The 16,056-nt window shown below is 41.4% G+C and overlaps 1 protein-coding gene across 2 annotated transcripts; it reads left to right on the top strand.

Moving 5' to 3' along the window:
• Window positions 1-334: 334 nt before the first annotated feature.
• Window positions 335-15,194, top strand: LOC125881576 (mitochondrial poly(A) polymerase). 2 transcript variants are annotated; one of them, XM_049564750.1, is made up of 9 exons: window positions 335-515; window positions 1,637-1,797; window positions 1,921-2,154; window positions 2,327-2,551; window positions 4,107-4,318; window positions 5,388-5,614; window positions 7,394-7,486; window positions 7,594-7,667; window positions 11,836-15,194. In XM_049564750.1, the coding sequence occupies exons 1-9, from the start codon at window positions 335-337 to the stop codon at window positions 12,169-12,171; spliced, it is 1,743 nt and encodes a 580-aa protein (XP_049420707.1). In that variant the 3' UTR covers window positions 12,172-15,194. The 2 variants fall into 2 exon arrangements, with proteins under 2 accessions (XP_049420707.1, XP_049420706.1); XM_049564749.1 differs by having other exon boundaries at window positions 1,634-1,797.
• The last annotated feature ends 862 nt before the right edge of the window (window positions 15,195-16,056 follow it).

Below are 16,056 nucleotides of genomic sequence, written 5' to 3'. Positions count from 1 at the left end.
AACAAATTTCACGTTGCTCCGCTGCGGATGCACAGGACATCACTTTCCACTGAACTGCTGGGTGTTTTCCTGTGGGAAAATATGCTTTATTGCTTTTTGTAAAATCATCTTTTATTAGAAGTCATAATAGAAAATATTACATATTAAAGCGGTTAATTCATTGGACATAAATCAGTCAAAAGATAAATTCAAATTAAAGTTATAGCTGTAATAGCCACTAAGGATGCAGTAGAAGTATAAGCAATAATCTATATATTATTTCTCACTCTTATTTTTTATCGCCACAGCCTTTGCGAATTGGTACCGCTCGGCTGCCGTAGACTAAGCAACGCGCATGCGCTGTTCGGCTTCTTTCGTAGCAGCAATGGCGTCCTCCTTAGCCGTGTGCAGGTTACATATGAGGGGAAGGGGCAGCCTGGCGAAGTGCCTACGGAAGGTCGACACGTTTCTTCACAGGAGTATCGGGACAAACGTTGTCGCAGCGGAAGGTGAAGCGCTTCGGAAAGATGAAACCGGTTAGTGACGTTATAGCAAACTGTCAAACTAACCGAGTTAGCATACATGCTAACTCTGCCTCCCGTAGAATGACTGTCATTCTAAACCTCACTCAGAAATTGAGTTGTTTTCGGCAGCCTCGGTCATGGCTCAAAATATGTAGTGTATGTATTTCACACAAAAAGTAAAACAGATGAAATTATTAGGGTTTCGGCTAAATTCGGCATTCATGCCGTCCTCCATGTAGTCCTGGTTCAGGAAAAATCTCCTCCCAAAGTAATTCTTCTGTCATTAAGGATACGACTTGATTTTAATGGGTACAGCTTTGTGGATAATATCTATATGAGTTAAGTTGTTTCTAAGAGTTCATATGATGAACTATTCAATTCTTAACTTTATTCACGAAAAAAACATAATGAATACATGTGAAGTTCACAGGAAATAATGGACGTGTGAAATTGGACTCTGATAAGTCATCGAAAGCTTGAGAACAGGGGCCCAAACATGAAGCAGACTGTATTTAAAAAGGAAAGAAAAGTGCATGTAATATTTAGTAATATTTATAACCTACAAAACTCCCAAGACTAACCCAAAACCTAGAAACCAAGCTACCCTAGTGCTAACTACTTAATGGTCCTGACACATTTATTCCATCAGTCTAGACATTGGTTTCATAGGCACGATAACATCAGTTGAGACGCATGGCAAGTGGAAATAACCAGTACAATGTAAATGGGTATTAGTGTAACTGGTGTAGAATTTCCCAGCTGTTTTGGGTGTTCATGCTATAAAATATATTTGTAGTAATCGCTGCTTAAGACACAGGCAATGACATTTTACAGAACCTCTGCAAACCACACTGAAGCTCGTACATTTAAGTTTACATTTTTTACCCGTTATAAGATGCTTATATAACGTGTGTGTGTGTGTGTGGTTTGTTGCATACATGCATTTGTTTAGCACAGCCACACACTGTAAAAGTGTCAGTTTTAGTCTGAAGTTTGGTGCTGTGTTCAGGGGCTATTGGAGATCACACCTGTGTCAAATATTGCTTTAACACATAATGCTGCAAAGTTTGTCTGACAGCACTTGCATGCTCATGTAGTTGCTGAATATTCTGCTTTTTTTTTGTTCTTAGAAGAAACGAATGGACGCAAATCTTTCTATGCCGTCCTGGCGGAGAGACAAGAACAGGCGGAGAGATCGGTTCTCATCAGCTGCCAATCCAGAAGTGAGAAAAAGTTCCTCAAGTTTATTTCAAAACACGGAGATGTCAAGAAATACTTCTTTTATGAAAGCTACGTAAGTGAATGACCAAGCTCCTCTGTTAAATGTTTTTCAAGTTGTTTTCCAATATGGTAATCTTCACTGTCATGCTGGGATTCAGGTGGATGATGAAATTGTGTGTATTGGTGTTACTTCCAGGGCGTGTATGCTGTAGTGGAATTTGCAAATCGTGAAAGCGTTGCCTCGTTACTCGAAGAGGCAGTCATCCCCAACAGCAGCCATGAATCCTCGGTGCCTTTTAAATCGAGACTGCTGACAGTGAGGAATATTGGCTCAGCGGACTCAACAAGCCAACAGTCAGGCCAACAGTACCAACCACAAACCAGCATTCCCATTAACGAACTCATAAAGAAACTGTCCAGAGAGAAGAGTGTAAGTGGTTAGGTTATGACACCTAGAGTTACAGTTTAGGTTAAATGACTAATTTAGTGACCTGGATTTACCTTTAAAGATAAATACATGTATGAATCACTTTCAGTGGATTTAATGAAGTCAGATATATGCTGTTGTGTTAACCATTGCCTGTCTCTTTATTTCCCCTCAGATAGACCAACAAATAAACACCCTGACAGATGTCTATCAGCTAACAGACGAGAACAGCCGACTGCGTTTCCTCGTCTGCTCTCTGCTCAAGGACGTTGTTGCTCCTTATTTCCCAGAATGCACCGTCAAGCCGTTTGGCTCGTCAGTAAACGGCTTTGGAAAGCTGGGCTGTGACCTGGACATGTTTCTGGACCTGGATGATATCAGTGGCAGAAATGCAAAGATGGTAATAATGGATGTTTGGGGGGTCGTCCTGTAGTGGGTGCCTTTAGAAAAAAAATACGGTTTATTTGTGAAACCAAAGCCACCAGCTGACAGGAAGTGATTGCATTAATATTGCCACACATAACATTTCAGTTTATAAAATAGAAAGTTGGATAAAACAGTTACTGTACAAACAATTATGCAAATGGCACATCTGTAAAGAAAAACATGCAAGTATTTCAGTACTTGGTAATACTGATTCAGCGCACATGGAAGCTGGACACATTAAAGCACCTTTTCCCTCTTGCAACAGCTCAGCCTTTCCAAAAAAAGTGAAACAGATACCAGCTGCTGTGGCCACAGTAATCTGCTGCCACTAGAGTTTTGTGGAGAGCTGAGCTCTGTAGAGTGAAACTGAAGACAGCTGTGAACAGCAAAGACCAAAAACGCAAAAAACTACAGACATACTTAGCGGCTTTGAATTAAAACCTTCTTTGAAGTTTTTACTTTGTAATTAAAAAGACGTTGTCTTGGCAAAGAATTTTCGTAAACTCAGTTACTGATGCTTGAAATCACAACAGCAATATTAAAAGCATTGTCACAATGTGAACTAAATATCTCACTGGAAACAAATCTAAAATGTCAAAATAAGTCATATTCCTGACTTCACAATATTGAATAAAGTTTAGAAAGAATAAAGAACACAGACATCAGTAAGTGTCAGTCCTCCTCTGCTCCTCTGCTGCTGAGGAGACTCACATTACCGTTGGTAAGTTTTAACATACGTGACAAACTACACTAAGCCATCGGACATAAACAGTTGTTGTGTTAGCTTGTTAGTAACAAGTTGCTATCAGCTGGAAAGCCTCTGTGCCTGTTTATAACATAATAGTAGCGGCAGTGGACGAGAGACTGCGGACGGAGCGGATTGAAATATCACTTCTCTACATGTTTACATGTTGCTGATCAGGTAAACTGATAAAGTGGCTTTTTTCTTGAGAATGTTTTATTGCACTCACAGTAACAAGCGTAGTTGTCATCAGCTCAAGTTATCTTCACTTCTCTGTCTCCAGTGCGGCATCTCTACTCCGTGTTCGTGTGTCTGTGTGTACGTAAAAGTGGCGCTGCAGCCCGGACGCACAAACAGCATGAGAAGACGCTGCAACATGATAATAAATGACACCAAATTAGAAAAATTGTAAGTTAACAGTTACAGATAAAAGTCTGAGCTTCTGAAGGCTACTGTCATTAATAGTTTAGCGCTGCGGCCCGTTTATTACCGGCGAGGTTAATGGGGTTAAAGCTTGACACATCTGTGAGAAAAAGCGTACATTAAAAGATTGATCTCGCAGTTTATCAATCGATATCAGGCCATTGCGATGAAGATCGATTTAAATCGGATAAATCGATTATTTTGACCCAGCTCTTTTCGTCAACTTTGAACTTTGAATGACACGGTTTAGAGCATTGAGAATATGGAAATCGAAATAAAATGGTACAAAGTAAATATACCGCAAAAGGTATCAAACGCAGAGTGATAAAGGATCATTAAACATCGCTAAACTTTCTGCTTGCAGCCAAAATCAGGTCTGTCCCTGGAGTTCCAGATGAAGAGGGCCAACTCGGAGCGGGCCGTCACCCAGAGCATACTGTCCGTCATCGGGGGGTGTGTGGACCAGTTTGGGCCTGGGTGTGTGGGGGTGCAGAAGATTCTCAACGCACGATGTCCGCTTGTTCGATTCGCCCACCAGCCCTCTGGTTTTCAGTGTGACCTCACAGCCAACAACAGGTATTCACCCTGTGCACACACATAATGAGACCATGACCTACTTTCCATACATAAACAACATGAGCAGTTTCTTGTCATGGCTCTGGTGTTGCAGTGGGTCATAAAGGAAAGGGTTAGTTTCGTACAATTGAGGGGTCTAATCTCGAAATGTCAGATTGAGTTGGTCATAGGCCTCTTGCTTCACAGAAACTGTTTTATGTCGTCCTGAGTGTCGTTTTGGCCACATTGGCGTTTCAGAAGCCCCAAACAGAAACCTGACTCTGGCAGGAAGTGCTCTGATGGTACAGTTGCATGCCTGCCTCAGTGAAACTGAACAGGAAGGCCACAAAGGGGGGCTTGTTTGTGTTTCACTTCTTCTCCTCTAACCTTAAGAAAGTGTGGTTTTAGCTGATGGCAACGCAAACACGCACACACCTGCTAACGTACAAAAAACCACTCTGCAGTTTCTAAGGAAATGGAGTTGAGCCAGCGAACGTGGGCGTGTGTGAGGGGGACTTTTCTCAAATCGTGCTGTGAGATCTTTGAAGCGCAGCATTTTCCTGCCTGAGGGGTGTGGGTGTGTGTGTGTCACAGAAAACTAACAGCAGCGGAGTGTGACTGAGTCACTGTGACAAGCTGAAGGCTGCTCTCTAGTGGTGGTTTAGCTAAGATTTTAGTTTCACTGATGCTTGATGTTCAACATGATACAGTATTTTAACTCTGAACTCAGGAGGCTGTGAAGTATTGGGATCAGATAGATGTTTAAATTATGCTGAATATCTGCTGTACAAGATGACAGTGGGATGCTTACGTTGATTGTAAAGAGCAGTGAAAATATTATTCTTTTACTTTCTTTTAATACCTGAACACTTCTTGTACAAAAATAAAATTACGAACAATGCAACAATTGTTATTTGGATGATAGAGCAATTACAAACACAGAAAATAAAAAATGTATCCACCCAGCGAACTCTACTGCCTGCACTTGCTTTGGAAGTCCCCACACTCCAACTCTGAAATGAACAGCCACATCAAAGCTCCGTCTAAACATGCAGTGGGCAGCATCAGTAGTTCTGTGTGTTCTCCATAGGGTGGCGATGAAGAGCTCAGAGCTGCTGTACCTGTACGGAGAGCTGGACCCGCGGGTTCGTTCTCTGGTGTTCACTGTGCGCTGCTGGGCCCGAGCTCACAGCGTCACCAGCAGCATCCCCGGGGCCTGGATCACCAACTTCTCCCTCACCGTCATGGTGCTGTTCTTCCTGCAGAAGAGGAGCCCTCCCATCATCCCCACTCTGGACCAGCTCAGGGACCTTGCAGGTAGCACCTAGCACCACCTCTCACTCTGTAGATATTATGTCACTTTAATTCACCCTGGAGTTCTTCTTATTGCTTTTTATAGACACACATATTAAGAACCCTGCATAATAATGTTTTTCAAAATGTCCAAAAATGAATTAAAGACACAGACATCTTTCCTTATTAAACACAGAGCCATACATTCAACTTATTGAAGCTTCCATCGTGTTCATACCACTGAATACAGTCGAATTAGGATAAGCTTTTCCATCATACAGCACAGCTGCTGTCAGACCTCAAATAAGATATGCTGCTGTAGGTTTAATAATGCCAAAGAGTCAACAGGCAGAAGCTCAATAAGGTCAATAAGATATTTTAATGAAGACACCAGCTTCCAAAATCCTTCTAACCCCAGGACAATCCCAGCACATGTGTAAAAATGAACCACGTTTAAGAAGCTTGATGAGAGAATATTTGGTATTTTTATTTGAAAATCCTGACTGATTTTATGTTGATTGACTAAGTGATTAAACAACTAATCTAGGGCTGCAAATAATTATTTTCATCGCCAGTTAATGTGCAAATTACTTTCCCAGTTAATTAATCAGTCGTAGGAAATGTCAGATACAGTGAAAAAATACTCATCACAATTTGCGGAAGCCCACAGAAGACACAGAAAAGCAGGAGTCGGGGAATCTTTGAATAGTTTTGCTCGAGAAATAACTCAAATGATAAATTGATCATCGGATTAGCCGAGGGTAACGGCTTAATCGACTAATTAGTTTAACTTTAGACTTAATATTTCAGCTATAATATTCATGATCAGGATTTCAAGAGAGCCTCAGGGGATTTTGGCTTGTGAGCACTTTAAACAAAACAATGTTGACCTCTTCACATATGTTTCCACCAGCTGACCAGTGAAGTTTTGTTGTAAAGATAAATGATCCAATAAAAAAATCACAGAAAACAGAGAAACAAGAGTATAAACACAAGATAGTAAAGCTTTCCCATCCTGTTGAACAGGCCAGTAACCCCACAGCTGGAGTGTCTCTGCTCTGACGTGCACACTGATTGTCCTTCATCAACAGCCGCAGAGTGTCTGCTGTTGTTTTATTTTATTCCTACAGTCCCAGTGTTTCCCATTTAGGCTGTGATGACTGAGGAACATACCTCCTTGTTACCGTCTGTAATGAATATGTCCTGTAATAATTTAACCACCAGCACACCAGTCTGTCTGCGCGTCCACTGCAGTTCCTCCATCTCTCCCTCTCTCTGTCACCTTGGCTGTCTGATAATTGCCTTCCAAAAGCAATCTACCACCCCGCTCCACCACCACCACCCTGCACCCTCCTCCTCCTCCTCGGCCCCGTTTAGCTCAGACTCTATCACACAGAGTGCTTACAGGCCAATAAAAGGCCCATCACTCTGGGAAGGTCGATGACCCCGCCTCCTCTGGACACACGCATACAGGAAGCTATTTAAACAGTGGTGTATCACGCAGACACACACACATACACACACACCACCACCAACAGCCTCGTTGTAGTGAAGGAGACTGGTAACAAGGGCATAGCTTGGGAAGCCAGCAGCAAAGCAAGGACATGATCCCTGCTCTCGTTTTTCTTTTATTTGACCACCTCCATACACACACATACATGCACCAGCTCTCTGTCCTCCCCCCGTGTCTTTCTGATACCTCTCCATGAATACACCGCCACCATCCATCTGTGTCTTGTTTATGGCCATCATAGGCGTGTAAAGGCAGTCATTTACCTTGTATCCCCGCTCTTGTCCCACAAGGTCCCGCGGACAAGTGTGTGATTGAGGGGAACGACTGCACGTTTGTCAGCGACTTCAGCAAGATCCAGCTCCAGACCAACACAGAAACACTCGGTGAGCACGAGGGCGTAGAAACACTGTAGTTGTAGGGCTACAATTCAGTTTGACTGATGTAGACGTTTCTGTTAGCCGCTAACTGGACTTTTCTTAATTTTTCTTAGAGCAACTGCTGTATGAATTCTTCGAGTTCTATTCCACCTTCACATTCAGCACGATGTCCATAAATATCAGAAAGGTATGTATGATTATTCATAAGCATTAAGTCCTATGTAAGCAAAGAATCTGCCCAGTGATGACAATTTACATTATAAGTTTCATTATTTAGCGAATCTTAAAGTGGCTAAACACTTTCAGTGTGGTACCTTTGGAATAAAAAGTAACCCTCCATTGGCTTTACTGAGCTTTATAGCGAGTTTCAGCTCAATGTTTAGCCGTCCAGCTGTAACTTTACTGTTTTGGTTCAGTCTCACTGCTCTTATAATGTCATTTCCAGCAACATCAAGTTGCTGTTTTTAGTAAAAAAAAACAAAAAAAAAAACCCTCTGAACATTACTTGCTCAGCACCAAACAGCAGACAGTCACAGTTAGAGACTGAGTGGTTAAAATATTTAGCAGCCAAAGAGCCGCACATTTCCCTCAGGAGTTGGTAGAGACCAAAAACAGAGTTAGAAGACAGTAAATATTGGACTTACATTCATCAGGTCACCAGAAACAATATACTAAATGAAGGATAATGTTGCTAAGGAACTTTAAATAAGCAACTGTTTTCTAACCAAGCCACCTTAAAGGGGAACACCACCCAAATTAAGATTCTCAAGTTGTAAATTTCAAGGCCAAGGAAAGTTCAGTCGGTATTCATGAACATGAGTTCCTCTCTGTCAAAGCCAGAAACCAAAGAATTCTCAAACTTGTCATGTCATCAAGTATAAAGTCTGGAGCTGCTTCATTGACAGTGAATGGGAAAGTTTTATTGTAGTGTTGTCAGTAATGAAACAGAAAATGTACCCATATATTTAGAACATTCCCCTGGGTGCTTTCAGTTATAGATGACTAACATCTCTCCCGACTTATGGAGCGGCCCCAGACTGTATATTTGATGACATCTCTAGTTTTTGGATGTGTCAGAGAGTAAGAGATAATTACATCATGATCTCATATGCACACGAACGTGTTTAATAAACCAGGACGCACTGTGACTGAGCTAATTTGAAGTTGTTGTGGAAATTCAGCACATAAAGAAGAATTTTCCCGTCACAGGACTGGAAAAAATAAGTCTAAATAAAATCTTGAATATTTTCATTCATGCCAACTGCATGGTTGAAATAAAGATCCAGCAAAATACTTTACATATAGCACTTCTACAAGAGTCCCAGCTTTACATCCTGTCACTCAGGAGGCCCTTTAACACTGCCTGTTCAGGGTGGGAATATTTATGCCGCCTCATCGTTCTGCATTAAGGGTACAATCACGATGGGGAACAGAGTTGTCTCGGGCGGGTGTGATATTTTTTGGACATTATATGAAATTGGAAAAAAACTTGGGACTCGTAACTCTCCAAGCAGCGGACTAGACCAGCCGCCTTATGACAAGAACAATAAATGATCGCATGTGATTTATGCAACACTAGATGCCGAAGGTGTCACACCAATCACACCTCTTTTGATTCAGTGATCCAGTGATGAAATCACACAGTGGACAGGCACAATGCTGCTGTCGTTGGGTTTTGTGTAAAAATGCAAAGGAGGCATAAAGAAGGGACTTTGCAGCGGCCCTAAGCGCGATCTGTGCAACCAGGGCCAGTGTTTGTGCACCAACCTCCAAGGAGCACTGAGAATGGAAATCGCATGAGGACTCAAAAACTCCAGCAACAGCTGTAATATTGAGAACAATTTTATTGTGAGACCAATGTGTTTCAGCTCATGGTCTTTATGGGTGACTGTGATGAAGGCCACAAGTAACACTGTTTGTGGTCTCACAAAAAAATTCTTCTGTGGACTACATCAACTGTAATTATATAAAACAGGCAGCAGAATTAAAAAAAAGATGACATTGATGAGAAAACGTGGGATTCACTGTGAGAAGGAGTGGAGAGTGTCTGTCATACTCATGTTGGTCATTAATTAAGGTTTCAACTGCAGAATAACAGCAACAGCGTCAACAGTATTTAGTTTTTCCACCGGAGAGCACTGACTATACTTTAAAATATTAAATCTGAGAGGTTGTGATTTAAATGTTTGTGGGTTATGTGTTCATGTTAAAAAGTGGATATTGGCCATAAATCAGATTTTAGTCAGGCTTTACTCACAAAATGCTCCGTCCAGCCCTGAATCCATCCTGCTACTTGCATGGCTTCTAATCTGACTTGTAAATCAAACCACTGCATTACTGAGAAACCAGCACACAAAGAAAAATCTATTCAGAAAGAACTTCAGCACCAAAGGAAACCCAGTTCAGCCTCCTTTCAACATTTCCCCCTCAGCCCCAGAGCTGAGCTCCAGCGGAGAAATCTGTTGGTAATAAAGGCAGTGTTTGCTGGATCATGGCGTCTTCCCACACACACAGATGACAGCTGTCCTTGTCATATGTGATTGATGCCAGCCCCACAGGGCCCGGCGCCCTTGAGCTGCGATCCCAATTAGGAGCTCCATCAGGCTAAGTGTAAACAAACGCATATTTATTCTATTTAGACCCATATTCAGCCTGATGTGTGCTGTGGAGTCGTTTTTAGAGCCGCTGAAAGAGCATCCATGGCGGAGCTTTAAATAAAAATAAAAAAGAAGAGGCGGAAAGATCGAGACAGAAGCGTCGGAAATCTGTGCTATGTCTTAGGGCTGCCCCCTAATAGTTGACCAATGTTAAGTTTACCAGAAAGGTCATAAGTTGACAAGTTTTGCTGGTTGCTTAGTTGCAGAAAAAAAGACAACGAATGTGAAACTCTATTAGGAGCACCTTTTCAAATTAAACTAAAACTTTTTGACCATGTGGGAATTTAATTTGAAAGGATTATTATTGTTATTATTATTCCACAGGCTAGTTAATAACATGTCGGGCAGGAAATCCAAAGTGTGGGATCATTTTGAGAAGGTGAAGGACGAACCCAAGGTGATATGTAAACTCATCTTCATTGGTCGACTACAAACATGACGTATCATCTGAAACATGGAAGTAGCTACATGCCCATTAGCCCACAGCGTCATTAACAGGCGGCTCGCTCAGTGTGTGACGTGCACTTGGAGATAAAATATAGACCTATATTAATGAAGGTTCATTAGTACAGTTTTGTATTTCTCTGTAATGTAGCACAGTGTTAACAATGTTACTGATACTATTCTTTCCCACACCTTCAACTCAAACCACCAAAATATATCATTTAATAATTACATTCATATCATAAACATGCAGGAGACTAGTCGACTAATGGCCCTAAATAACGACTATTTGTCAACCAGGAAAAGTCTGATCAGGGGAAATAATCAGGGCTAATTTTTCTTCTCTAGTTGCACATGATAGTTAATTGACCCACTTCTTAAAAAAGTTTAACACTAAATAATCACATATTTATCAACTCACTTTTACCCCCAGAAACTTAGTTGATAAAGTAGCTGTTCATGCTTTGGTGGCACATTATACGAGATGCGGGGGACTTTGCTAGCGCTTTGAGTTTAATGAATTGATGCCTCTGGGAAAGAGAGACCCTGCATCCTAATATATGAGACTAATATCAAGTTTGACACGGCAGAGGAAGCCTGCAGGTAGACTGTGGCCATGACCCATGCCTATAGGCTTTCACCAGTGGAGCAACAGCCATAAATCTCCTTTACTGTGCTACAATTCTCCGGTTCGCTCCCTTCCTCTGACTGATGGCTTTATGTTGCCATCCTCTGTCGCTCCCACCCCCCCACAGCTCCATCACTTTATCCTTCCACTGCCTTTACTGTCAGGCTTTAGGCCGGATAAGGCATGCAAAGTACCATGGAAGGTTCTTGACTTCTCTCTGACCCTCACATCGATGGTTCATTTGATGGCCATGACTGCCAGACAGAGGTACAGATCATATATGCTTCCGTTGCTAACATGTTTGGTGTGCGGAGCAGTTTTTCATAGCAGCTGAGCTCATAGCTGTCATTTTTTTTGGTCTGAATTATTCTCACTTCTCGCAGCTCAAGTCAAAATGTCTTCCAGAGCCATGTCTGTGTCTTTGCCTCTCCCATCTGCTAGCCTGCTGAGAGGTGTTGCAGCCAGCTATAGGTTCCCTAGATACAACAGCAAAGAGCTAAAACCATGACCAACAAGATAGATGGACCGTAGCATGCAATACATACAGGACTGTGCTTATGGCGGCGGCGGCGGCTGCTCACAAATGTGTTTTCATCTGCCAGCATTGTCTCCTTCCCTCTCTCCAGGGTAAAGAGCAGAACAAGCCAGAGGTAGGCCCGCTGCACATCCAGAACCCGTTCGAACTCTCTCTGAACATCAGCAAGAACGTCAACGCCACGCAACTAGGGCGCTTCGTGGCTTTGTGTCAGGAGAGCTTGTGGCTGCTCCAGCAGAGTGACACCAGTATTCCCAGAGGTGGTGATGAAAAGGTTGCTTCACCTTGGGGACTTGCTACCCTCCTCCTGGCCCCGCAGATCGCAGGGCTCAAAAGTCAGAAGAAAAGGAGGCCGGAGCCAGCCAGTGAGAGGCTCAAGACCTTGCTGGAATCCTTGACGATTAACAGTCAGCAGAAGAAAAGCTAAGACTCTTGGGAGCTCTCAGACATCGGCTCCATCCCCTTACTATCACCTGAACTCATACATTGATAGACACCTTCTGGTTTTGTCGTCTGATGCCTCACGGTGGAGGCGAAGAGCAGCTTCTGCAGTGGACTATAGTTCCAAACGTGGACACTTGAGGGTGTTACTGAGGCCTGTGTGAGCATGTGTTTGGGACCTGGAATAAGGGAGTGATTACTGTGTACTTTACTGTAGACTTACTCTGCTGTAAATAAATACTGTGGAAACTGATGCAAGTCCTGCCAGACACTCTGTAGGAGCTGAGACTGTAGATTCACAGTTAATATATGAGTATTATGATTCACACTAATCACTAATATCTGTTTACACCTTGAACAAAATCACTATGGGTATATTTTTGTATTAATGTAACATTACAGATGGAATATTCAAGCTTTTATTGCAAACTTAAAGCACTGGGCTTGGTTATTAGACGCCCCAAAACTGACAAGAGGCAATAAAAGGATATCAGACTTATCACAAATAGAACTCAATACATTGGTATTATTCATTAAAGGTGCTGCTTTTAACTCACTTTGAGTCTCGTTCCCAGGTCGTCAAATACCCATGACGTCGGTATGGTCGTCTGACCAAACCACTAACACAAATCAACAGTATTTTACGTCCTAGGAATGAGAGTCAACTATCAATTTTTTGCAGAGTTACATGCAGCATTTTTAAAAGGATGTAGAAAGAAATATGAGACTTTGCTTCAATCTCTGATTAGTCGGAAAAGAAAGAAAAGCTTTTTATTTTTACTCTACTTCCAGTAACTTGACCCTGCGTCCTCATATGAGGACACTACATTTTCAGTTTGCTGCACCTTATACTTTGCTCTGCTTATCTACGACCTGTTGTCCTTCTTCGTGGACACTTTTATGTGTGGTAGCAAAAGCACAACACAGTAATCTGTGTAAAAACAAGATGGCAGCCGTCTCTGCAGCCCATCCTGTCATGAAAGTAGGCATGATGATCAAATTTTATAGTTGAAACTTCAAGGATGATGCTTAGTTCTGTACACTTACCAGGTCCCTCTCTTCCCAGATAGCTAGGAAGAATTAAAAAGTGCATCCCAAAAAAGCTCGGGTCTCAGGAGGATATATGAAGGCTGTGAAATCACTTCTGTTTTCTTTCACTAGTTCATTTTAGCTTTTTAGCTCCTGATGTGTTTCATCACACTAGAGCATGACTATGTGGCACGTTAGCTTAACTGAGAACACTGTTTGTGACACACACTGAGAACCAACTTTGTCACCTATCGCTACTTAGCTGAAGCTAACTTTCATTATAAAGCTACACTTGAGTAAGTAAAGCTAATAATCCTCAGCGCCTACAGCCTTAGCGTTGCTGTGTGAACAGCAATGTAAAGTATGTTAGCTGGCAAGCTAACGAAACATGCTTCTATGCTAATTAGCCATTCACGAAAACTATATATTTCCATAACGCCATCACCTGCTGCACTAGTTGCTGGATTGCTTAATTGAACTGAGTAAGTTTGTGGTAATGCAGTCAGCTCATGCTTTCAGTTTTGGTGCTGCATTAACAGTTAGCAAAAAAATCTCTGGGTAGCTGTGATATAATAAAATATTGCCTTATTACAAACTATCAGTTATCAAAAGAATTATCAAAAGATAGCTTTTTTTTTCAATCAGCTTACTGGCTGAAATGCTTTAGCTACTGTAACCAGACGTAATGAGGTAGTTCAAGAACAAGTCCTAAAACCCAGAAACAATTTAGCATTTTTGCAGCGTCGGTTCCCTCTTATTGAAGTCAGTTGTTTTTTTGAATGGGGTTTAAGTTTGACGCCTGAAATAAGGTTAACATAAGCTTAAGAGACTTAAACATTTTGTTCTACGCCATAAAATACTCCAGTGAATACCACACTCTAAATCTTGAACTTTTGTTTGAACTTATGTATCTTAAAAACGATGGTTGCTAACAAGTGGTTAAATGAGACTACAGGACGTCATCACGCCAAACACTGCAAAGGCAGTATAACCTCGTTGTGATAGGGATGTTAAGTCACGCGATCGCGGTGTAGTTTGTTTGTAGCCTAATGCTATCGTTCAACTTCTGGCAATTGAACATACTTTTTGAAAATAATTAAAAAAGGGGGTCGTTTGTGAAGGTTATCTTGCTGAACAAAGTCTGTAATAATGGTAAACTTTTGTTTGCTACAGAGCTTATTTTCTGCAATAATCTAGGGGAAAAATCCCATTGGCTTTTTGACGAGGGAACCAAGGTGATGTTAACTTTCGGGGTACTCTACAAAAAAAACATCATCCCTGCATCAGTCTATACAGTAAGGCTACAGTAGTGTAGGCATTATGGATGATCATAACCTGCACTGACCGGTATAGTGCATAGACTGTATAGTGTTACGATTGAGTTAGTTTCAGCAAGCTAGTTGAACAGGCTGGTTCTTAGAGTGTTTAGCTACTTGTGTTCTTCGGTAAGCTAAAGAGCCACACAGTCTCATGCTCTGGTCTGATGCCTGTCTGAGCATGAGAAAAACCTGAAATGGATGAGAGACTGATCCTTGGTGTTTGTGATTTCTCTGAAATATATAAGTGTTTCTAAACAGTCATCTGGACATAAACAGGAGGGATTTTGCGTGACAGGGTATCAGCACAAGACTGTGTTATATAAAGTTATACTATGTATAGTTTATCTTAAGCTAGGCTATAAAGTTACAACTATACTTGTGCTAATTAACATAACGTTATCTATCAACAGTAGGCTAACAGTCTGTGGGTGGCATCAAAGACCAGGACTGGCACCATGTGTGAACAAATCGACCTTTGATACCACATTTAACTAACGTTATTTAAGTCTCCTCATTTAACACTAGCAATATTTAAATATGATGCAATGGCCTAAAAAGAAAGTTGTGCCGGCAGGGATGCAGAAGTACACATAGCTGTTTCCATGGTTACCATGCAGAGCACCTGGTGTTCACTCGCGGAGTGCTTGTCTATTCACACAAGGAGGGCAATGAAGTTTTAATTTATTTTCTTAACTACTGGTGGTAAAGGAAAATGATTAAAAAAAACATTTCTTTTTTTACTCATCAATTAAAGACTATAAAGCCTTATTTTTAAACTGCATTTGATCTTGTTAAATTTATTAAACTTCTTCCATGTTCCAAGTGTGTAGGAGAATTCCAGTGGCCGATGCGAAAATACGTAAACACGGTATAAGCACAGCCAGTGAGCAGCAGTGACCCACCATGTGAGGACAGAAACAGAGGGCTCAGCAGGGACAGAGCACCTGCTGCATCAAGCGAACACGCCATCAGTGGTCATTTTGACTTGACCACCGGACTTCACTACAAGTTGATTGGCTGTAGAAACAGGTGACGATTTTCGTTCTAAAACCAGCCGCCAGCAATTTGACCAGCTGAGTTGCAGCTCAGACAGCCAGTTTACACTACTGCAGCTTTTCTCTGTAACATTTTAAAACGGTTTCATCTCGTCGTAAATCTTTGGTCTGAAATAGGCTTTACAGTCTATTTGATTTGTTCCTTCTGGGCTACTATAGACCAAAAGATGGACTCTATAGGAAAGGACGAATTCTGTGAGTAGATATAAACGACTCATTCTAAGTTAACAAAAACACAGTTATTATTTTCAGGTGATTTTAAACTAATAAAAACGTAACTATGAATATTATACCATTTCTTCCAGTAGAGGGCCCTAAACCTTACACACTGAACCTTTAATATAATAATTTATATTTTTGACATGTCTAATAAACTTTTACTGCCTTTTTTACAGCACAAAAACATTCTAACAGCATTTTCTCAAATGTTACATCTGGATTTCAATTTTAAGGAGCAAATGATCTCAA

This window comes from Epinephelus fuscoguttatus, linkage group LG21 (assembly GCF_011397635.1).
Source record: "Epinephelus fuscoguttatus linkage group LG21, E.fuscoguttatus.final_Chr_v1".
Lineage (NCBI taxonomy): Eukaryota > Metazoa > Chordata > Actinopteri > Perciformes > Serranidae > Epinephelus > Epinephelus fuscoguttatus.
This window is presented reverse-complemented; position numbering and strand designations above follow the sequence as displayed.